General features: G+C 43.8%; 1 protein-coding gene across 2 annotated transcripts in view; it reads right to left on the bottom strand.

Moving 5' to 3' along the window:
- Positions 1-5,862: 5,862 nt before the first annotated feature.
- ELL2 (elongation factor for RNA polymerase II 2) overlaps positions 5,863-22,578 on the bottom strand; it is a 43,080-nt gene continuing 26,364 nt past the window's right edge. For both annotated transcript variants that reach the window (XM_075079525.1, XM_075079526.1), the window contains exons 5-13: positions 21,503-21,762; positions 19,034-19,158; positions 18,805-18,892; positions 18,596-18,637; positions 16,040-17,267; positions 13,020-13,083; positions 10,326-10,497; positions 9,336-9,380; positions 5,863-9,196 (exon numbers count right to left, since the gene is read on the bottom strand). In XM_075079525.1, the coding sequence (XP_074935626.1) occupies positions 9,053-9,196; positions 9,336-9,380; positions 10,326-10,497; positions 13,020-13,083; positions 16,040-17,267; positions 18,596-18,637; positions 18,805-18,892; positions 19,034-19,158; positions 21,503-21,762 (2,168 nt within the window). In that variant the 3' untranslated portion in view covers positions 5,863-9,052. The remainder of the gene's footprint in view (positions 9,197-9,335; positions 9,381-10,325; positions 10,498-13,019; positions 13,084-16,039; positions 17,268-18,595; positions 18,638-18,804; positions 18,893-19,033; positions 19,159-21,502; positions 21,763-22,578) is intronic.

Here is a 22,578-nt window from a genome sequence, read left to right as displayed (position 1 = left end):
CCCAGGGGTTATTTGGATTCACAAGAGCACTAAAGGTAAGACTTCTATCCAGTTAAGGTGTGCTTCCTGGCAAAGTGTAGAAACTTGCCTCCTGAGGGTCTGATTCAGTTTTTCTACTTTTCCACTGGATTGAGGCCTCCCCAGGAGTGTGTAATTCCCACTTAATCTGTAAAAACTTGGAAATTCCCTGTACTACTGCTGTAATAAAATCAGGGGTATTGTTAGAGGAGGTTTCCTCTGGAATACCAAATCTAGGAGTAATTTCTTTCAGTAAAATCCTAATCACTTGCTAACCAGAGAAAGTATCTACTAATACCAATAAATATTTACACTGATTACATTTAGGTAATTCTTTGACCTCCTTTGGCTAGACAACTGCTTGTAGAAGTCTCATAATGTCTGTTCCATATTTTATTGGAGCCCCTTGTGAGTTTAAGAATCCTCTTTCTTTCCACATTGCCCCGTGTGCAGGTACCGCTCCAAATGCCTATTTGGAATGAGTATATAGATTAACTCCCTTCTCATGACTCGGTTCTAAGGCTCGAGCCAGTGCCATCAGCTCTGTATTTTGAGCAGATGTCTTACCAGGCCGTGCTCTGGTTTCCAGTGTTTGGGTAGGTGTTACCACCACGTATCCTGCTCTGCATTTTCCTTCCAACGGGGAGCTGCTCTCATTGGTGAGAAGCTCCACTTCTGCATCAGGCAGAGGCTTGTCCCATAAATCTGGTCTGCTGGAATACACTTGCTCAAAGGGGCTTAGACAGTTATGCTGTAATTCATCAGACTCAGAAATTGGGAATAAAGTGGTAGGATTTAAGGCAGAGTTTAGGGAAAGCGTGACACGATCTTCTTCTCGTGGTATGGCTTGATACCTCGCTAACCTATTTGGGGACATCCAGTGGTGCCCTTTGTTTTCAAGGAGAGACGATACAGCGTGAGGTACAAACACGGTGATCGTTTGGCCCAGGGTCAGTTTTCGAGATTCCTTGATTAAGGCTACAGCCGCCGCTGCTGCCCTCAAGCAGGCAGGCCAGCCTTTACTGACCTCATCTGGTCGTTTGGAAAAGCTCCAGCTCCCCAGATTTTACATCAGGACTCCCTACGCCGCTTGTTGTCTTTCATGTACGTATCATTGAAAGGGTTTTCTCAAATGCAGGACCCCCAAGGCAGGGGCTTCCATTAATTTTGTCTTACACTCTGAAGGTCGTTCCCTTAATTGTCCATGCTCTAAATAGAAATTTCTCACCAGTTCTAGTCCCTCTGAGCTTCCATCTTAATAGGGTATTGTTTCTTTCTTACCATCCGGGCTCCAGGTTTTAGTCCCGTTTTTATCAGGGTCACATTCTTGGCTCGTCCCGGTGTTCCTGGTGACCACACCATGGGTATGGTTGCATCTAACACCTTGTCTGGAATATTTCCTTCTGCAGCATCCTCCTCGGTTAGCAGGCATATCTGGGCTCTCTGTGCATTCTCTGGGGGAATATGCAACTGGACAGAATCTTCAGAGAAAGTTACTTGTGCATTTAATTCACAGAGTAAATCCCACCCAAGTAATGGTGAGGGATACTCTGGCATATAGAGGAATTCATGTGTTAATTTAGTATCCCCCGTCATGAGCTCCACAGGCTGTAAAAACAGCCTAAAGGGTTTTTTACTGTAGCACCAACAGTGCTTATTTTAGTCTTACTTAAAGGTCCCTTGCTACTAGTTATCACAGAATAGGTGGCCCCACTATCAGTCACAAAATCAATCGTTTCATTCCCCAGCCTAACTGGAACCCGAGGGTGGTCTGGGGAAGCTTTAATAGAGTCCTCAGGTCCCCTTCGGTCTCACCCAATTTCTGCCACTACCCCAACAGCTTCCTCTGCATCTCTCTCCTGGTTATTAAAAAGACTGGGGCATTTTTCCTTGCCGTGCCCCTCCTGTTTGCAATGTAATAAGTCAGAATATAAGCCAGTCTCTTAGAAAATGCTGCAAAAAGTGTTGTCCGCATAAAGGCAGACATGGTCAGTCCTGGTCTGCCCCAGAAGCCTCAGATTGCAAGACAGAGAAGACAAAACCCTAAGGCAGTGACACTTCACCCAAGTATAGCAGGTTTTTTGGGGTGGAAAACTGAGTTCTGGTCAAAGCTATGTTTTTAAAAGGCTTCCAGTTATTCTTCCTCTCTAGGTCAGTACTTTTGGCTTTCCAGTGAGGAGTTGTCCTCACAGAGTTTTTTTACTGCTTGGGTTTAGCGTTCAGTGTTATTACAGGTAAAATGGCTACTTTAAAAGCGTGTATTTCATTAAGTCTTGAAGCCGTTCTTAGCCGGTGCACATGGCATTCATATTCAGAAAAGAGGGGGAGGTTCAGGCTTAGTGATGGATGGAAAAAACATCCTCCAGTACTGAGACCCTTCCCGTTTCCCAGTTCTGCCCCACTCCCAGCTGCTTGTTAAAGCAGAGCTGCCTGAGCAGGGAGGGTCAGGGTGCGGGGTCGGTGTATCTCACCCCATTCCCTCTCAGCACCTGGAAGGTTGCTGAGCAGGGTTTTCTCAGGGCATCAGCTAGGGCTTGGACCGAGCGGGCGTGCGGCTTTCTATGGAGGGGAAGGACTCATCTGAGGAGGGTGCCCTTCCTACGAGCAGTACGGTGCACAGCTCGCAGGATGGCACGTCTCCGACCCTCCCTGCACAGGCAGAGGAAGCAGGTACCGTGTAAGTGAGCTTTGGTACTTGTCTTCTTTACAGAAAGTTGGAGCTGCACGCTCACGAGGATGCTCTGAGAGGCACAGAGCCTTCAACAGGGAAGGGGAGCCGCAGAGCTGTGGTCTGGAGGACACCTGGCTGGTGGAGCTAAAAATGATGGCTGAGGTTAACAAGAGCATCACTGCAACCATCTTCATCTTGTGCTGGCTGCTGGATGAGTCCTTTGTGGGCCAGGGAGGTAGACTTGGCTGGAGGAAAGCCAGCCCTGATTTTTACTTTGGTGGCTGGGGGGTGGAGAAGGCTGGGTATTTCTTAAGCTCAAAGATTTTCCGTGTGGTCTGGAAATTTACCTGGAAGCTTCAAGCCAAAGATGAACACATGAAGCTCTCGCCGTTCTTTGCTCAGGACAAAGACTGAGGGGCTGGTTATGGCCAGTAAGTGCATGATCAACTCCATCTGTTCTTTTAAATGCCCAGTCACACTCTGTTAACACGAAAAAGTAGGTGGATGAGCCTGGACCATGACAGCCCCCTTCTCAGTGAAGGGCAGAGAAGCTCAAGTTCATACACAAGAACTTCTAAAGACCACGGTGTCTTTATTTAAGTACATGCCACTATCTGCTTTCTCTTACACTGAAAATCTTATCAGTGTCTTGCCACCTGGCTCTTTCTGGGATGCAGTAATTATTTTTCAAGCAGTGGGCTGAGGCAGTGAGAGCAGGACCAGAACTGGCAGAGGCTTGAGTTTATCAGCCTGCCAGAAAACCCACTGTTTTACTGCCAGCTGCGTGTGCAACACACACGGTCTGACAGCTCTCCCAGGGTAAAGCCGAGGAAGGCCCTGCAATGTGCCTGTGGCTCCAAAACCAGTCTGGAACAAATAATGCACCGGTGTGTTATTTGAATAACTCCAGAGCGCGTCTCTTAGCTGGCCTTTTGCAACAACCACAACCAGCCCCACCTCTCTGGCAGGGGAACAGAGTTGTTAAAGCAATGGTCAGCTGCAAGGCTGCTGGCTGCCTGCTGGGACCAGCCCGTTCGCGGGAGCAGCATCGCCACCAGGGCTGCAAGCTGCGATGCGCAGTTCTGCTTTGCACCATGGCTGACCCCAGCTGCGGGCCGGTGGGGGACAGGGGAGCAGTGACAGCCTCCTGATGGTGCCAGCAGGACAGTCAGGCTGCCAAGCCCCCTCACCTCCTTCCCCCTGGGACTCTGCCCTGGTCCCAGGGGTCTCAAGGAGCCTCCTGGACTTGGAGCTTGGACAAGCTGCTCCTGGAGCAGCCTCAGGGATGTTCCTGCTTTGTTCCCCAGCTACTACCATGCATCGGTAGAGTTTGAAAGGTAGAAAAGTTTAATCATTATTAAAAAACAGTAAGCTTTTGAGGAGAGCTGTATCTTGCAGTGTGACTTCTGGAGAATAATTGCACATTTTCTTAACGTTGCATTTTCAACCAGGCTTTAGAGGAAATTCTAATGGAGATGCCTTTGGCACCTTTGGGGGTGACGCAAGCACACCCGTACATGTCAGTAGAAATGCCCAGCTGGCCATCAAGTCCATGAGGAACCAGGGGCAGGGACCTCAGCTCCGGGATGCATGACCAGCACTGAGCTGGGCAGCCAGGCACGGCCGAGTTACTGCCCTCATACTGCTCTGAGCCCTCTGCTCTCTGCTGATCCACTAATCCTGCATAAGGCTTTGTCCAAACAAAAAATATGACTCTTTCTAGACCTGTTCTGCATCAAATCACAGAATGGTAGGGGTTGGAAGGGACCCCTGGAAATCAGCTTGTCCAACCCCCTGCTTGAGCTGGGACACCTAAGCTTTTGCATATATCTTTCAGAAAAAAAATGTAAACCAGGTTCAGGACTAGGGCTGAAATAGAAAACTGTATAGAAATACACGTGCTTGAGGAGCACTTGGGGTTCAGGAGCTTGAAAAGTTAGATCCAAGGTGTGCGGAGCCTACTGACGGCTACAGGTCTCGTGGCACTGTTGTGCAAACGAAGGCTAACCCTCAGGTGACGTATGACCTGACACACGACACCATAAAAATGTGTTTTCCAATGGAAGCCAACAGTGTAGCACTTAAAACCTGATTTTTAACAGGGACATACAGTAGCTTTCCACCTTTCAGGCAACTACAACTTACTCTTTAGGGTTTTTAAAAGAGTGGTGGGTTCTTTTTCTGTTTGGGGAGGTGTTGTTTTGGTTTTGATTTGTTTTTTTAGGGATCTGGATGGAAATGACAGCCAGAAATACATGAGCCTGTTAAGTGTGTGGAAATCATACATCCTAAAATAGGTTATGGGCCCGGTGAAATGGGAACCAGAATCAGGATACCTGATTGTAAAGCCTTTACCTGTCCATCAGTTTCATATTTATAACCAACAATTAACTGATGATAGTGGTGCAACCACCTTGCACCAGCAGTTAGCGAGCAACAGATAAGCAATTTCTGTTGAAGAGAAAGCCCTGGCGGTTCAGCTGGCAGCCAGGCCCAAGACAGCGCTGCTGCCTCCTTCCCTGCGTGGCGCCGCGTGTGTCGGCATGGGAAAAATCCCTGTGGCCTGCGACGGTGTACCAGACACTTAAATTCACCGGACATCAGAGCGGTTTGCCATGACTATGCCCTGAGCTTTGTAAGAAAGAAGCACAGGCAGGAGCACAACACTTGGAAGAGTGAGAAAAACAAGAAGTGGAATTCAGCATGTGAACATTCTGCTCCTTTAGGTTAGAAATTGACCCCAGGACCGTAAGACAAGGACCACAGGTCATCTGACAGCATAGGAAAGGGAAGCGAAACAGGTAGGATATTAAACTTGAGACAAAAAGAGGAAGAGCGGTCAGAAACAGAGGATAAGCTGCAGGGAAACCACCTACATACGTTTGCCTTCCGCTCTAACTGAAGCGGCACGCTCGCTCGAACAGGCCGGAGCAAATCGCCTGTTCACTGGCAATCATTTAATGCGCATCTTTCTCATTTCTCTGTCTACACCTGACAGCAGCACTCAGTCGGGAGCAGGGCGCTACGGCGAGGTGACCTACCGCTGGTCCACCCCTTGCACCTCGGCTGAGCTCCCCACGTGCTCTCGCAGTAAAGCGGCAGCCCCCGCGGCACTGCTTCGTTGCAGGGACGTAGGACGACCCCCTTGCCCCAACCAAGGAAAGACCAAAGTCTGAGGATTGAAAAGTAAACATTTTATTGAATTTAAACTTATGTAGAACAGAGGGGCAGCAATGGCTCAAGTGTTCATTAACAAAGTGCCCCAGGACGTTTCACGTACAGAGACTTAATACAGTTGAATCAAAGCAATAAAAAAGTTGTAAAAGACTCTCAAAATCAAATAGGGGGACTCACAGCCCTGTTTTAAACCTTCATATTCCCAAACACTTCCCTCCACTGCCCACTTCATATCCTCCCTGAAAAGAACGTTATGGATTTGTTTGTCCACATTCCTCCCCCATCAAGAAAATAAATGAATGACAGTAAACTTATGAAAAGAACTATACTTCAGAGGACCATAGATCTTTGCACAAATCAACACTCACATGTCTGGAACGACTGGTTGTAACATCACTGTCTTTAAGAAAGCTAATAAACGAGCAAAGTTACAATATTGCTGCTTCAGCCCAATTTCTGTTTAATACCTGAAGTAACTTGCCCCAAACAGTTGTCTACATGTTTTACAAAACATTTCTAAACAATCTGAATATTACTTTTTTTTTTTGACAAGGTGAACTGAAGGGTTGCAAGTACTCAGGTCAGCTGCTTCAGGTGACAGTTCAGAGCATATTTCAACTTGAAAAAACATTTATTTTGGATGCAGTTTTTCTCCCTCAAACCCCAGCAAGCCTGGAAGCGAATCCTCCTAACCTATGTTTTTTTCAGCCAGCTGGAAAGGGCCATTGACTCCCTTTTGACCATGTATCTTTTTTTCTTTTTTATATCAACTGCAGTGAGATTCACAGCTTCCATGAAGGAGACATGCACAGCTGCCCAGCTGCCCCCTTCTCTACACCAATTGCTTGCTGCAGGTCGGTAGTAGTGTAGCCCCAGTAGGTGCCCCCACGGGCAATGTTTGTTTCTCTGAGTGAGCAGGACAGTTTTACAGGAAAGGCAGTAACGCCGTCAGAGGCCCCACTTCAGTGACATCTCAGCATTTGCTCAACAGGAATGTCAACTCCAGGGAAACAAGAGATGCATACATTGACAGCAGTGTTTTGCAACACATAGGCTGTCCGGTGTACTTATAAGGCTTCAGAAGTGCTCAATGCAAATGGACAAAACCCTCAAGTAGCTTGTCAGGTCTGTTGATGATACACCATGGAGTAGCACTAACCTCCAGCTGCCACACATATGCAGCCTGTAAACCAGAAGATGCATGCGAATACAGATCAATGGCAAAAGGTGGTGGTGGTGGTGGTGGTGGTGAAATCAATGAACTGCACTGGGCCTCAGTGATACAGTGATAGCGCTAGGGATGATCGCAACATACCGGGACAGCTGTAGCAGCATCATGTGTCCCACAATGGCAGTTAACGTCAGATCCAGGCACACACTTCAGTTAAACAGCACAGAACTGCTGAAATGGTGCCCAATACCAGCAACTTCACATTATTTTAATCTGAACATCCACTTTCTTTCAAAGCTGAAAGCTAATCACCCAGTGCAGTGGCAGCAGAGCTGCAGTGAATTTATCAGCCCTGCATTGACACCTGGCACATGACTGCATGTGCACGCCAAGGACCAAATTCGGTTGTCAAACCCAGATGAATGCAGCTCTTAATGGGATACAAGAAGTCTTCTCTTCATCCTCCAGTTTGAAATGTGAAGTTGAAAACAACTGTACTAATGCAAGGGACCCCAAATCAACTTGGTCTCAAGTAGGTAACACAAATCTCACTGTCACCTCACTTGCTGTTCCCTCCGCATGGATGTAGTGTTTTGAACCCACAAACTCAAGGCAAAACTTCAGTTGCTCCCGTTTACCTGACTGCATGTTTTCTGGGCATCAAACATTTTCTGGTTTACAGTGATAGACAACAGGTTGTTTTTTGTTTTTTTTTATGCTGGAGACAAAAATCTATTAGTGATACTACCAAAATTTTGGCAAAAAGTCTGAAATCAGATCTGTAATTACCATGCTTCCCTTTTCAATTGCCAGCAATTTGAAAAGACAAGCACAGTAAGACACACTAAGATGTTGCTCAATTTTGACCAAATAACCTGCATTTTCACATGATAAGGTAAGTAACGGTTTACATTAAAATAAACCAAAAAACTCCATGAAATGAAAGTCCGGTGATCACAGTATCTTATAGTTAAATATATCTTGTCTTTGTTATATTCCTGGCACCCAGGATAAAAATCTTTAAATATACATTTCATGTAGGCAATAGCTTCTTTACATATCTCTCTTCAAAAAATACTTTATAGTCGTATATAAATAGGTAACTTACATATTTAATTTTATAATCTTGCCCAAAAACTATATATCTGTGCCTTTTTTTCTAAAGTATCAATTTCCCCGATTTTATTAAAGCTGACAAACTATTGAAATGGAAATGTTCTCATCTTCCACAACAGAAGTAGCAATTCTTTAGGAAAAAACCTACAGCAACACTCGCCAGTTGTTTTAACCTGAGTGTTTGGCTTAGTTAGAGTAGCAGCTTTTTTTTTTTTTCCCATCACTCATGCTCACACCCACAGAGTCTCATTAACACACACACAGAGCACAAGCGCACACTTCCAGACACTGGTAGGCCATGTAGTGCTTCCCAGGTGCTTCAGCAAAGTGGGAAGTAGTGCAGCTAATAATTTAACTACACTAATTACACACAAGCAAACACCTTAAGGCAACCACTGCAATGGAGGGTTTAAGTGGCAGAGGTGAGTTTCTTTTGTAATGACACGGGCTGTATACAGCACATATTCATGCCTCTTTAACCCTCCAAAACAATGGGATGGTTTTTTTTGTATTTTGTGCAAATTTCTAAATCTTCTACCATTTAAGGCAAAGAGTTCGCATTAACAAGAAAGGTCAGAAAACAGCCTTATACTTATCCAAAAGCATTTACCTTTGCTACAATATTTTCTTAAATTGTGCACAACTTCATAGTAAAGGTAATGAATCCCCAATGTCTACTGATATTTCAAAGGACAAACATAAGTCTTGAAGAAAAGAAGGGACCAGGAAAAGCAGCTTATATATATACGCATATATCTATATACGCATATAAGCAACATCAAGAACAACAAATGTAGTTAAGTCTGCTAATACTGAAACTTGTGTAATACAAAAGTTTGATGTGAATTTTTAGAATCTTAAAGCAACTGATTTAAGGTTTAACATAAATAAGCTTCCGTTCATTCACCATTTTCAGATGAACCAGAAGCGTACTGCCGTTGTTCTTGCTTGCTGTCATATTCCCCTATTAGTTTCTTAATATGAGCCAACTTGTCGTAGAGATACTCGCATCTATGCTTCTCTTCATAGTAGTTGGGAGTAGACTGTAAAGGTGAGACAGAAAAAAAAATTAGGGCATGAAACCATTTCTGCAGAGTTTAATATTTCATGTCCTTTGCCTACAAACAGCCTTGAGCCAGTCTCAGTGATTACTACCTCCCACAAATCTGGTGTTACACATACCTGTTTTATCTTCTGATACTCCTCGATGACTTCTTCATGAAGGACCTTCAAGAAAAATAACATGAAGACAATAAGAAGAGCATTTCGCTACTACCAGAAAATGCGAGTTTATGTAAAACACTAAAAATGCACGCAGTTTTACTCAAGAAACTTTATTACCCACGAGCCACAGCACTCTCCAGCATTACAAAAATAAACCCCCAGCCTCCCGTATCACCCAAGGTCTGCAATTAAATCTGTAAAGAGGCAAGAAAAGAGGCATGTGTTTGAAGATTCCCTTTGAGAAGTCACAGACAGGGGGTTGAGGGCTGAAGAACTTTTTGCAGGGTTTTGTTAAGGTACAAATATCAAAGCTAGCCCATGGAGGGGTTGAGCTTGTGTGCAAATTCTGCAAGGCTACCCCTTGTCTGATTGAGCAGCAAAATACTTCTGCTCACAAGTACCTTTGCAATCTGGCCAAAACCTAAATAAAATCAACCAAAAATCCTCAGTATACTCACAGAATTAAAGAATTCTGATGCTGAACATGGTGAATTTGTATGTCCAAATTAGATAAGTTCAGGCTGGAAAGCCAGGATATCAGGGTTTTAATACCCTTCTCTGCTAAAATCGTAGCTAGGATCAGCCACCTGGAAGATGAGTAAGTTGTGGCGGTAGGTTTAGTTAAGTGTATAAGATCATGGGAAATAGAGGGTCAGGAAGCCTTGGGATTATGGCCGCTGGTTTCCATGCGCTTCCGATCTTCTCTCCCACCTGTGTAGAGCACCTTGCCAGGAGGCGGAGGCGGTCAGCAGAGCCTGAGCCAGCCTGGTACCTCCAGCTATGCGACTGGCTACCTAGTCTCAGATACTGAGCCCGGCCAGTCTTTTAAAACCACATCAACATAATTTTATAGATAAATATATTTAAGAGCCTGCCTGTGCTGAAAATGTGGACTTTTGGAAGGGATAAGGAGATGAAACACAATCTTCACGGTTTATCCTTCTTTACCTGATATTCTTTGCACCCCGCAGGAAGACACTTCCATTGTGCCTCAAGCATCGTGAATCTTCTGGTGATACTCTCCATCCGAGCATGCAAGTTCCTGTATTCCTCATACTCTGCATTGAAGTCATTTTTGTAACTCTGGCGTTGCTCTTCTGAGATTATAGTTGTGTATTTTCTAATGGCAAAATAAGCACACATGCAATTTCACACCAAGGACATTTCATAATGAATATCAAACACAGACACTCAAGCTTTAAGTCAGTTAACTATGGGACTGACTTTGCTTCTACGTGCAAGCCCATGTGCCCCAAGAGAAGGCATTTAGATAATTACAGAAGTCTACCATATTTTTGTGACCATTATTTGCTAATATTTAACTTTTTAGAGTTTTTATTCAGAAGCTGAGCAAAAAAAGAGCATAGCATTTAGAAAACATTAGCAATCATTCAAATAGAGAAGGACCGATAAACACATCAGCTTTAGTGAGAGAAGAGAAACTGATAGATTATAATCTCTTTCTATGGAGGGACAGGTTAAGTTAGTTATCTTTACTTTTGAAAATTAGTTTTCATTACATGTTTGGAAGGGACTGCATTTATGGAGTTGGATGCAATTTAATTTTTTGGCTATATTTATGCCTATCTAGCAGCAAAGCACAGCTAATGATAAAAATTGGTTATTTTAGCGAACACCAGTTCCACTGCTGTCCATTCGACTAAGGCAGTTGCAATACAGCAACAAAAACAAACCGCAGAGAAGCCTGAAACTAAAACCAGCCCATTACATCACCTCCGAAGGAGGGCAAAACCTATAAATGCTTAAAGTCACTGATGCGACTGAAACTTTCTTCATTCCCCTCTCCCTCAAGTCAACGTGAGCAGATTTAACAAGCTCATTATACAAATCCAAGATGAAGCGGCAATGCCAAGTAATAGATAGCACTTCCCACTGCTGTCACACCAGTACTTCTGGTCCTCCTACCCTGAAGACCCGATTCGCTTTGGATGACACAGGCACCTCCACGCGGGGACAAATCCTTCAAACCACCCTTAGATTAACTATAATGAGCAGTAAAAGTTTAACAAGTTGAAAGTCTGTACCAACACAGGCAACAACTTTTGTCAGTGATTTATCCCAGGCCAGATACACCCAATTACACAGACAGACAATTTTTAAAAGAAAGCAAAAGATGCCCTTCAACACTTTGGGAGGCACCTGTAGCGCAGAGCGCTGGCCCACACTCAGCTACATCCCGCAGCATGAGTCCTAGCACAGCACACAGCCCAGGAAAGCACTTGCAATGTAAGTTTGTGGAGAGGGGAGAAATGAGAGTGGAAGTGGGGAGAAACGTGAATCTGGTTTGTTTTCCTAGCTTTTGCTTAAAATTTGCTTAAAGAATTTCAGTTCCTTTACTCTTATAATCTTTATACGAACTTGTAAAGTATCTTTATGCTAAAGCTGTGATTATACTCATGAAATACGTAGCACTCAGAGACATAAACTGTCAAATAAATTGAATAAATGGAATAAACTTTCAAAGTCCTTTAAACCACATCAGACTTCACGTGCTCTCAGGTTTCAATCTTTCTGTAATGATCAGGCACATACCTGAAACAGCACGACCTGATTTTTTTCCAGGACACTGTGGCCAGCAGATTATCTGTGACATTGTTCCAGAGGTTGTTGCTTTGACAGAGGATTCTTCATCAAAGTTTCTTACTCCCAATCAGAACTAAACCAACTTTATGAAACCGTGCATGAAGGCTTTTGTTTTGCTTTGTTAAACTTTTAGCAATGGCTATTGCCATCCAACTTTAATAATAGATAACATCGAATGACCGTATACCTTACTTCTCAGCATCACTGCTCTCAGCTCATCGGGAAGCAGACAGTGAAGAGCTGAACCTGCCCATTTTCACCCAGCAGAGGTTGGGAATTAAGTGTACGTTTGAGTTCTCAGCCAAACAAGTGAAGCACTAAACTGCTTCCCTGAAGGGCCAGACCTATTTCAGTCTCTCCGTGGAGGATCACTTACTGTATTAAATACAATGCAGGGCTCTCCCCTGCCATCTGCTTCGACGCAGACCGAAGGCGCACTAAAGCTGAAGTGCTACGGGGATGCCTGGCCTCCCCCCGTGACGTTACTCCTCTGGCAGAAGCTGGTGAGCCGTGACAGAGCTCTCGCTCCCCTCTCGCACTGCAAACACGAGCATGGGGCTCAGCGCCGCTGCGGTGGGCAGCGCTGCGCAATTGCACTGCTAGCGGGCGTCAGACGCCTCCTGCCTTTACCTGTGGTGGTGCTCGCTCCAGCTCAGAGCATTGAAGGGCCACCAAAACCTTCCCAAACTCACCCTTCCAACCGCGAGAAGAGCTTTAGGTTGCTCCCCACTGTGCCCACTCCCCACTAAGAAAGCATTTTATTAGAAATTCAGGTTGCGCTGACCAAGTCATTCCAGTCATTCCACCGCAGCCTCCTTTGACTTTCATGTTTTAAAAGAAAGGCCACGAGTAAAACAGTCGGGGAAAGGCCCAGACACTGGGCATTTGAAGAAGCTATTTCTCTGTTTTATAACAGTAGAGAAAAATCCTTGTCATTATTCTAAAACTGTATTTTGATAACTCTTCAGTTTTGCAGCTAAGTGATTTTTCAACTGCTTCAATGAGTGGCAGGAGATTGGTGATTGTTACTTTACTCACAGTAAGTAGTCTGGTTGTCTGGATGTTGAAGGAGGTTCTGCGGAGGAAGCGCAAGCTTGAAGTCCTACAAAAAAGCAGAATTTTGACACTTGTGATAAACAGATTTTTAATATAGCCAAACAATACCAACCCGATGGGCTTGAAAAAAATCATTCAGAGTTTTATTCTCACAGTAAATTACTTATTGAGCTTATTCTGAGCTAATAATAGTGCTCACACAACCTTCCCCCCAGTAGGCAGTGCTGGGGTTTAGAAAGGGGGCATGGCTACTTTATTCTACAGGTTCTGCACTACTGCCATATTAACCCAAGGTCAGCTTTTCTTATTTGAAGACATGATGTGGCATCTGCACAGCAATTCAAGTTATTCAGCAACAGACGTAGATGCACAAAAGAAGACAGCTTGGTATATATATCACTCTCTCAACATCCAGCTTCCAGCAGGAAATAGAGTAGAAAGCTGAAGTTCTTTTCATGCCATGTTTTTATCCCTCCTTCCCTGCCAATTACAGATATCCAAAGATAGATTTAATTTCAGCGCTCTTCTAAGCGGGAAAGTCAACAGCATTGTATATGGGTTACTGGCATTCAGGCTTCAATAACCTGCAACAAAGACTTGCTCCTCATTAACTTGCCAATACTGAGTTTGAAAGTTATTTGCACTTGTAAATTGCTCTTTCACTCTTCTAAATGACATTATGAAAGCACAGCACACTTAATCTCCAATTCGGCTTTTTAAAGGAATATTTCAAGAGCCCCGTATCTTTTTGATAAATAAGAAAAATAGCAACTGTAAAGAAAAGTTAGCTGGAACAGGAAGGAGCACTCAGGATCTTGGTAATCTCTGCTTTTCATTTAGGGCTTTGCAGCAAGCTTAAAAACACACAACCCTTTATATTCATTATTATATTACATTGCCATTGTTTAAACACAGTATTTCTGCCACAGCTCAGCCATTCTTGCCAGCTCCTAAGCTATCTGAGCTTTAAGTCATGAGGAGAGGAAAAAAAGCTATCATATGATGTTCTACTCTATTCTTTTGCTTTTAATATTAAAACTATTACGTGGTATAGCAGGAGTATAAAAAGAAGTGTAAAAGTGGGAACAAAATTTGAGAGAAATGCAAACAGTGATATTCACAGTACATACAATACAACTTATGTGAACAGTTTTGCTGAGAGCATTTAATTTCCAAAAATTCAAGTGCATCTGCTGGCATGGCTCGGTCCATTTGAAAGCTTCAATGTAAGGACCAGCTTGAAACATAGTCCAGGTTTTTCCTTCCCTAGCTGTTCAGATTTTTGTTACTGGCTTCTGGAGGAAGATGCTAACAGGTTTATAAACACAAGCATGAATATTTTCAAAGCAATCCCAAGCCATGTGGGCACAGTATGTCCAGGGTAAATGTGAAAAGACCCTCTGGTCTCAGAGCACAACACCCCTTCAAAGAGGCACCCTGCATACTGTAAAGATGCCTCTGGGCTGTGACAGGAAAGGGCTAAACCCGACTTCTAATTTGTAGGTCAAACCTGTGACATTAGACAACACACAGATTTAACAAAGGAACTGAACTGTGCCCGTGTGTGTGTGTGCCCGTGTGTGTGTGTGCCCGTGTGTGTGTGTGCCCGTGTGTGTGTGTGTGTGTGTGTGTGTGCCCGTGTGTGTGTGTGTGTGTGTGTGTGTCTGTGTGTCTGTGTCTGTGTCTGTGTGTCTGTGTGTCTGTGTCTGTGTGTCTGTGTCTGTGTGTGTGTCTGTGTGTGTGTCTGTCTGTGTGTCTGTGTGTCTGTGTCTGTGTGTCTGTGTCTGTGTGTCTGTGTCTGTGTGTGTGTGTGTCTGTGTGTGTGTGTGTCTGTCTGTGTCTGTGTCTGTCTGTCTGTGTCTGTGTCTGTGTCTGTCTGTGTGTCTGTCTGTGTGTGTCTGTCTGTGTGTCTGTGTGTCTGTGTGTGTCTGTGTGTGTCTGTGTGTGTCTGTGTGTGTCTGTGTGTGTGTCTGTGTGTGTGTCTGTGTGTGTGTGTGTGTGTCTGTGTGTGTGTGTGTCTGTGTGTGTGTGTGTCTGTGTGTGTGTGTTAAGAAATTAAGTATTCTTTGTGTGTTTCTGTTCAGCTTTTCAGTGATATTTTAAGTGTGTACCATTTCTATACTTTTTCATGACTGTCAGGGGTTGGCAGGGCCCTCTGGAGCTCAGCCTGTCCCACCCCCTGCTGGAGCAGGCACCCCCAGAGCAGGGGCACAGGGCCGCATCCAGGCAGGGTGTGAATGTCTCCAGGGAAGGGACCCCACAGCCTCTCTGGGCAGCCTGTGCCCCTGCTCTGGCACCCTCAAAAGTCGTAAGTCCTGTAGCTAAGATGGAGAGGAGCTTACAGCACAGTTCAAACCAAAATTCTAGTAAACCACATGCCATTTTATGTAGGTTTTAGACCTTCCGCGAAAAGGCAGAGTTCGATGAACATCACATTGTGATAGATGATGAGGTACATGTATGTCTGATCTATGTGTTTCAGTAAACTAGTATGCAATAAGTAAGTGTGACAGGCTTTTGTTTTCAGCATGCAGACTTTGAAATTTGCTGATAGAGAAAGTGCGGTAAGTTTCAGCGAACTGTCAGTTTTCTGGAAATCAAGGAAAATAAGATCCATTCTTTGTGTTTTTCTAGTACCTAGCTCTTCCTTGTAAACAGTTTCTGCCCAATAGCAATCCAACTAAGATTTCTTTTTTCTATTGATTTTTGACCTACAGAGGGAGAATTCTTAAAAACAGACCTAATTTTAGCTAAGGTTCCAGCAGAACAAGACCAGCTTTTGGTTTCTGTTGGGGTTTTTTGTTTTGTTTTTTAAAGCAACAGTTACAACGTCATGCAATGGCAGAAAAAAAACCCCGTTGATTCTTCATGACCATGAAGTAGGGATAATGGCAAGGCACTTAATATACAGCAAGTCAAAAAATAGACCATTTCCAGTCCCTGGTTTTACTGGTCCCTTTTCACCAGGGTTACCCATGTAATAGGAACAGTAGCATTAATACCTTCATCTGAATACGAAGAGAATAATTCTTTCAGCTTATCAGTTTCTTCTTTTTCAGGGCCTTTCTCCTCCTCACTCAGCCTCGTAGTGTCCTGCATCTTGCTTTTGCCCTTATGCCCTTTTATCATGGGCTTCGGGGGCAGCGCTGTGAGCTTCGGGGGCAGTGCCGCGAACTTCGGGGACAGCACCATGAGCTTCGGGGGCAGCGCCATGAACTTCGGGGACAGCGCCGTGAACTCCGGGGACAGCGGCGTGAACTCCGGGGACAGCGGCGTGAACTCCGGGGACAGCGGCGTGAGCTTCGGGGGCTGCGCCGCGAACTCCGGGGACAGCGGCACGAGCTTCGGGGGCTGCACCTTGATCTTCGGGGACAGCGGCACGAACTTCGGGGGCTGCGCCGTGGTCTTCGGGGGCTGCGCCGTGGTCTTTGGGGGCTGCGCCGTGGTCTTCGGGGGCTGCGCCGTGGTCTTCGGGGGCTGCGCCGTGGTCTTCGGGGGCTGCGCTGTGGTCTTCGGGGGCTGCGCCGGCGGCTTTGCTGTGGTCTTCGGGGGTTGCGCCGGTGGCTTCGCTGTGGTCTTCGGGGGCTGCGCTGGCGGCTTTGCTGTGGTCTTCGGGGGCTGCGCTGGTGGCTTCGCTGTGGTCTTCGGGGGCTGCGCTGGCGGCTTTGCCTTGCGCTTTGGGGGCTGTGCCGGCGACTTCGCCATGTTCTTCTGGTGCAGCGCCATGAGCCTTCGGCACATCCCCGTGGGCTTCTCGGGCATCACCTTGAGATTTTGGCACAGCTCCGTGGGCCTCTGGAGCAGCGTTACACTACGCTTTTTGCCCTTGATCTTGGGAGGTTTCATCCGCCACGCAGCAGGCACTTGGATCCACGTGGGAGTCTGAAAGACACATCTTTGCTGCTGGTCCTCATGTTTGCTACTGCTATTTTGACCTAAGCTGTCCACTGGAACGTCTTGTGTCCCGCCCCCCTCAGGGGTGCTGGGGGAGCTGGAGCTGGCACTTTGAGGAGGGTTGGAAGAGGAAGGGAGTGTGCTAGGCAACTGCAGAGAAGCGGGAGCAGCAGCAGCTGCTGGGCGGGGAAGCAGCGGCGGAGAGTCAGCAGTGGCCTTCTCGCTGGAGGCAACCAGGTGGCTGCTGCACGATGGCTGGGCTCGACTGCTCAGGTGAGATATCCTCTGCCTTTTGTTCATCAGAGGATCGATAAAATTGGAATTCAAAGGCCGTTTCTGTAATAAATTTTAAAACAAAAGTGAAAAAAACCACTCAGTTTTGCTCCCATTCTGAAAAAGAAGAATTTCTGGACAGGCAAGAATTGAAAATACATCTTACCTAAAAATAGCTGTCAAACAAAGAACTACCGCAGCTAAACACATGGCTAATTCCATCTTAGTTTCTAATCTTATGATTTAACAAGTTGCACTTCAAATCTACAGCTAAAAGGCTTTGGGAGAAAGATGCTCTCTTCAGGAGCTCTACCAAAGGCTTGACTAAAATGAGGAGGTGAGGTTGGTGTTGTTTACATAGAGACTTCAGCTGGGACATACTGGGTTAAGAGTCAGCTTTTGCTGTCACACAGCCACACCATTTGCTAAAGCAGCCCCAAGAAACATGCAGCAGTGTGCTTATGAGAGTGCGAGAAGTGCAAAGCTGATAAGAATAGGTAAAACATCCAGTTTTGCTACCCAGTTGTTGTTCCAGCTGTTCATCAGCTGAAATGCTGGTTCACATCCTCTTCTCTAGCAAGCACACACTGCTCCTGTTGATGCACAAGGGCAGCTTGGACTAGGAGCGCCAGGCAGGGCTCTGTGCCACCCTGCTGAAATTAACCCAGACTCTGTGCGTACAGAGGCAGGTCCCCAGGACCTGCACCATTTCACCCACTGACTGGAAGAAATTAGGGGAAAACAGAGTTGTGCTCCCCCTCCTCTATTTAAACATAAATATCTCAGTGGGGAGAGACTTTTCGTACTCCCCAGCTTATCACTGTACACACACAAGCTCTCGTGCTCTTCAGATTTTAGTTGCATTTACTGAAGTGCAGTTTCAGTCACAGAAACTATCAAACTTTCCCTTGAAGTAATGCCTTTTAGGCAGGGTTTTCCAAGCTTCTTCTGAAAGGGTTTGCGTTGTCCTGTTGTATTGATAAGAAGATGGGACATACACATTTTAAGTCTGAAAAGGCTGGGGGAAGCGAGATGTACTACCTGCCGATTCAGATCTGCCTTATCACACATGGGCTACCCTGAACCAAAATGGGTGCTTAAATGATGCCTATAGGAAAAGAAAATATTCCTGTGAGTGGATCACTGCTGCAATTTGTCCTCATTCTAGACCTTCCTAAGTGTTCTATTTACACAGTAGCACAAGGATGTTTGTGCATACTTTATGTATCATAACTACTATATCACGAAGACCCTTGAACATATGCAGCCATGTAACAAAAATATACACATACCTTGTCTTTAGACAAGATACACACCAAGGTAAACAAATTATGTGGCAATACAAAACAGTTTTAAGTATTTAACCAGAAAGTAATGTGTCCTTGAGCTACCTGAGCCCTTGGGTTTTCTGTGGTCTTTGGCAGAGCGGCCATCTTGAAAAAAAAGAAATAATAATCCAATTAGAAATAAGCACTTCAGTTTCTGATGTGTTAAAGACAATATTAGTGCAATACAGCATCGTAAGTTTCACACCAATATAAGTGTGACAAATCTTAATACACTGTAAATAATGTGAAAAAAAAAAAAAAAAACAAAATACCTGAGAGGTTGATTCAGCACCTTTATCAGAAGTTTCAGAAGAGTCCAAATGGCTGGTGCTGGCGGCATTCTGAGGTGGGTTTAATTTTCTGTAAGGATGACCCAACATTTTAGGTTACAAAGCAAAAACGTATATGTTATAGTTCCTTCATTATAGGGAAGACAGACATTCATTTCCCATAAGTTGTTTCTTAAATGGCTATTTTCCTTCCCCTAGAGACTGAACTTACCTAGAAAGTATTAACTCCAGTGATTCTTTATCTGTTTCACTGTATCCAGGCCAATCTTTTTGAATGTCTTTAAATACATAGTCCTTCAGACTGTAAGAATTATCCTTTGGATTCAGGCAGGCTACCTACAGGCAGACATTTAAGAAAATAAATGTTCATTACACCTAAATGCAAACTACAGAGATAAGATTGGTACTGCAGAGCTAAATCAAAGCTGAAAATGAAATCGCACACCAGTTTTCCAGGGTTTCTAGGTGTGAACCTCAAAGCAGTTCTCAGGTAATGAGCAACGATTTTAAAAAATTTGGTCAACTTAGGATGTAGAAATTTGGATGTAAGAAAACCCCAAACCGCTGCTAACACGTACAAAATGCACTCTAGGAAAACCTCTCTCCACACCACGTATCTGTTTTTTTTGTCTTTTAATACAGCTCTGAGAATGAAAGCAAACTATGCCAAAACTTTAAATCTTCACTGCATGAAATACACTGAAAGGCCTAGTTTTTATTTTTATTTATTTTCAAGAACCGAAGAACACCATCTCCACATACGAATTCAGAGTTGATCAACCTCAGGAGGACACCTGCTGTTCTTCTGTTGCACAGCTATACTGCGATGGCAGTGCACAGACTGTGCCTGGAACAGTACATGTTCTCCATCATCACGTTAATGACTGCAGCATGCCGTCATTTGTCTCGATAAACAGAATTCCTTTTCTTTCTCAAGCCACAAGAAACTACAGCTTTCTGCTGAACAATGTACAAGATAACCTAACTATCACTGAACTTTTTTAGTATGGAGATGAATTATTCATCTATCCCATTAGTTTTAAGCCATAACAAAGTTGTTTTGTTTGGGAAAAAAGTAACTGTACTCATACCTAACAAGTTATACTTTGAAAACAAGATTTATTGCTAAAACACCTAAGGAGAGGTGCACAGGCCTAGCTGCGCCCTTCATTTTGCAGATGCAGGGTTCCTTACAGCAAACGATTGTCATGAGCAGGTCTTGTGCATGCCTTGCTGTTTGAAAACAGAATTATCTTTTATCTTCCTTAAGTAAAAAGAATGTGCAAAAAGTTAAAATGAGCTAGTAAAACCTTGAGACCTAAAGTTCCATTTTAGACTTCATCCCCTGGCGCCTGTTCAGAGTTTCATAGAAAACCTCAAAAAGATAACAGTCTCCATCAATTTGCCTGATACAAAATGCTGAATAACTCAACATACCACCATTGCTTTTTGCAGCTTTGCCTATTTTTAACTCCAAAACTTGTTGGATGAATACTGCTAATCCGTGTGTGTGTGGGCACATCTGTCTGTCCCCAGTTTAAAAAAAAATTAAAAGTAACAGATACCCAGAAACAGTAATTCAGTTATTAAAACAGAATTAAAGCCATATTCCAGGAGAAGCAAATCTGTGCATATTAGATCTCAGCATGTTCGGGCTGCTGATTTTAGATTTGTACCAAAAGTCCTCATCATGAATCTAAAAAAATGTGAGCAAGGCTTTTCGGGCTGTAGTGGTGCTACTGTGACCACTCTGAACACAAACCAGTACCTTGAGGTAGTTCACACCATGTACAGGAAACTGACCCCAGGAAAGTCTCCTTAAACACTGTCAAGCATAATGGGACACAATTCTTGCACCTTTTTCCTCCAGGGAGTTGAGCTTTTGGAATTTTACAATTGACTCAAAGTATAAATCGACTATTTCAATTCATATGTAAGAAGATGGCTTTTGTTAGATTGTCTATGTCTTCGCGATAAAAGAAACCTACCATTGCACTGGGCAAACAAAGCAACAATACTTAACATATTCAAGAAATGAGTTTTTAAAAGTCAGTGTAGGATTAACCAAAGCTGTATAAATGTTGAATTTTAGTCCCTTTAATCGTTTCAAAACCACTTTTTTCCTAGATTTATAGGCAACATTCCTACTTTACATTAACGCATGCATAATTCAGCCAGAGTCTCTGGGTTCAGGGAGTATTTAAAAAATAAGGGAGGAGCCACTGCATCTCACAATACTTTAAGAAGCCTTTTCTGAACTGTTTCAGTAGAAAATTAGTAAGCGACACTCTTGAACACATAGGTTAAAACTTTCACCTATACAACATTAAAGGCTTGACAATAGTTTTGATGGATATGATAAAGAAATGCAAGTGGAAGTTAAGTAAAAGAGAGAGGAAAAAAGACATTAGGAACAACAAAGCTAGAAATATTTAATTATTGCCTGCCATTCCAGAGAAACAAAAACGCTCCCCAAAACTTTTTTAAGATTTCTTTCCTTTTCTCATGCTGACTTGCAGTTCCTGGCACCTGTGAAAAGTTGATTGAAAAACCTAAACAAGGAGCATTATGTAAGTTGTTTATTATTTTCTGATTTAAATACAGGAGTAACACACCTCAAAATTACAATTAAAAGAACAGCAGGAGGGAAAAAATGCTGGCACAAACCCCATGATCTCACCTGATGAAGGATAGCTCCAAGAGAATTCTTGTCCTTTTGGCTGACGCCATCTCTCTGCAAGCGAGCTAGTAACTCAGGTTTCTTGTAATTCCTCAGGGCCAGTAAGTGAATCACCCTGTCCCTGTATGGTCGATGAAAAACAGTATTGCGTGCGGGATTCTTTCGTATTGTGTTTGCAGGGTTCATGGGTGTTGACCTCTTTCTCTCAGGCGCAGTATCTGTACTGCTTTGGGGTGCTTTTCTGACCTGTGCTCTTCTTCCTGAAGCAAGGTGGGGAAAAAAAAGAAAAAAAGTGTGACACCGGAGGTTGGGAGAAGACAAGAAAGTTGATTTAGAAGAATTTACTAAGCCGAATAAACTCTAAAAACTGTATTTAGTTAGCATTTCATATTCTATAAGAGTATACAGGCAGTAAAGATGCATCAAGGTAGGCATTAACAAAGAAACAGTCAATATTTTAAAAAGCTGGTAAACAAGTGATACTTTACCAATTATTTATATAGGTGGTGCTTTAATTATTTTTCCAGTTTATAAGCTCAAGCACTGAATATCCAAAATCAGGCTTTTTCTGACAAGTACACTAAAGTGTGATGCAAAGATCTTCCATATAATTAAAAGATTCCCCATTAATGCCTAGGGAGACCAAGTCTACATGATTAATTGCATCATTGCTTAAAGAAACTACCAACCCTTGGTGTTAATCACTTGAGTTGCTCTAAGTTACACCACATTTTAAGCTGAAATGTTCCCCTCTATTAAATAAGCCCAGGTTTGTCAGAAACAATACACCAAAAATTTAAGTTCTTCGGCCAGAGTAGTTTTAAAACATGGCCTGCACAGCGTTTTAGACCAAACTCTATAAAAATACATGTTACTCAACTGGAGGAACAATGCAAGTGTTTGCAAACAATGCATCCAGAATTTAAAAATAACACCACGCAACCTGAAAATCAGCGTTTCAGAAAAAGACACAAACTTCTCTACTCTGTGGTTTTAAATAGCATTTGCTATCAGACAGGGAAAAAAACAAATTAAAAAAAAAATATCAGGATATTACAGAAAATCATTGTAGTAAA

The sequence above is a fragment of the Phalacrocorax aristotelis genome, chromosome Z (assembly GCF_949628215.1).
Source record: "Phalacrocorax aristotelis chromosome Z, bGulAri2.1, whole genome shotgun sequence".
Classification (NCBI taxonomy): domain Eukaryota; kingdom Metazoa; phylum Chordata; class Aves; order Suliformes; family Phalacrocoracidae; genus Phalacrocorax; species Phalacrocorax aristotelis.
Note: the sequence above shows the minus strand (reverse complement) of the source record. Positions and strands in the feature narration are given on the sequence as shown.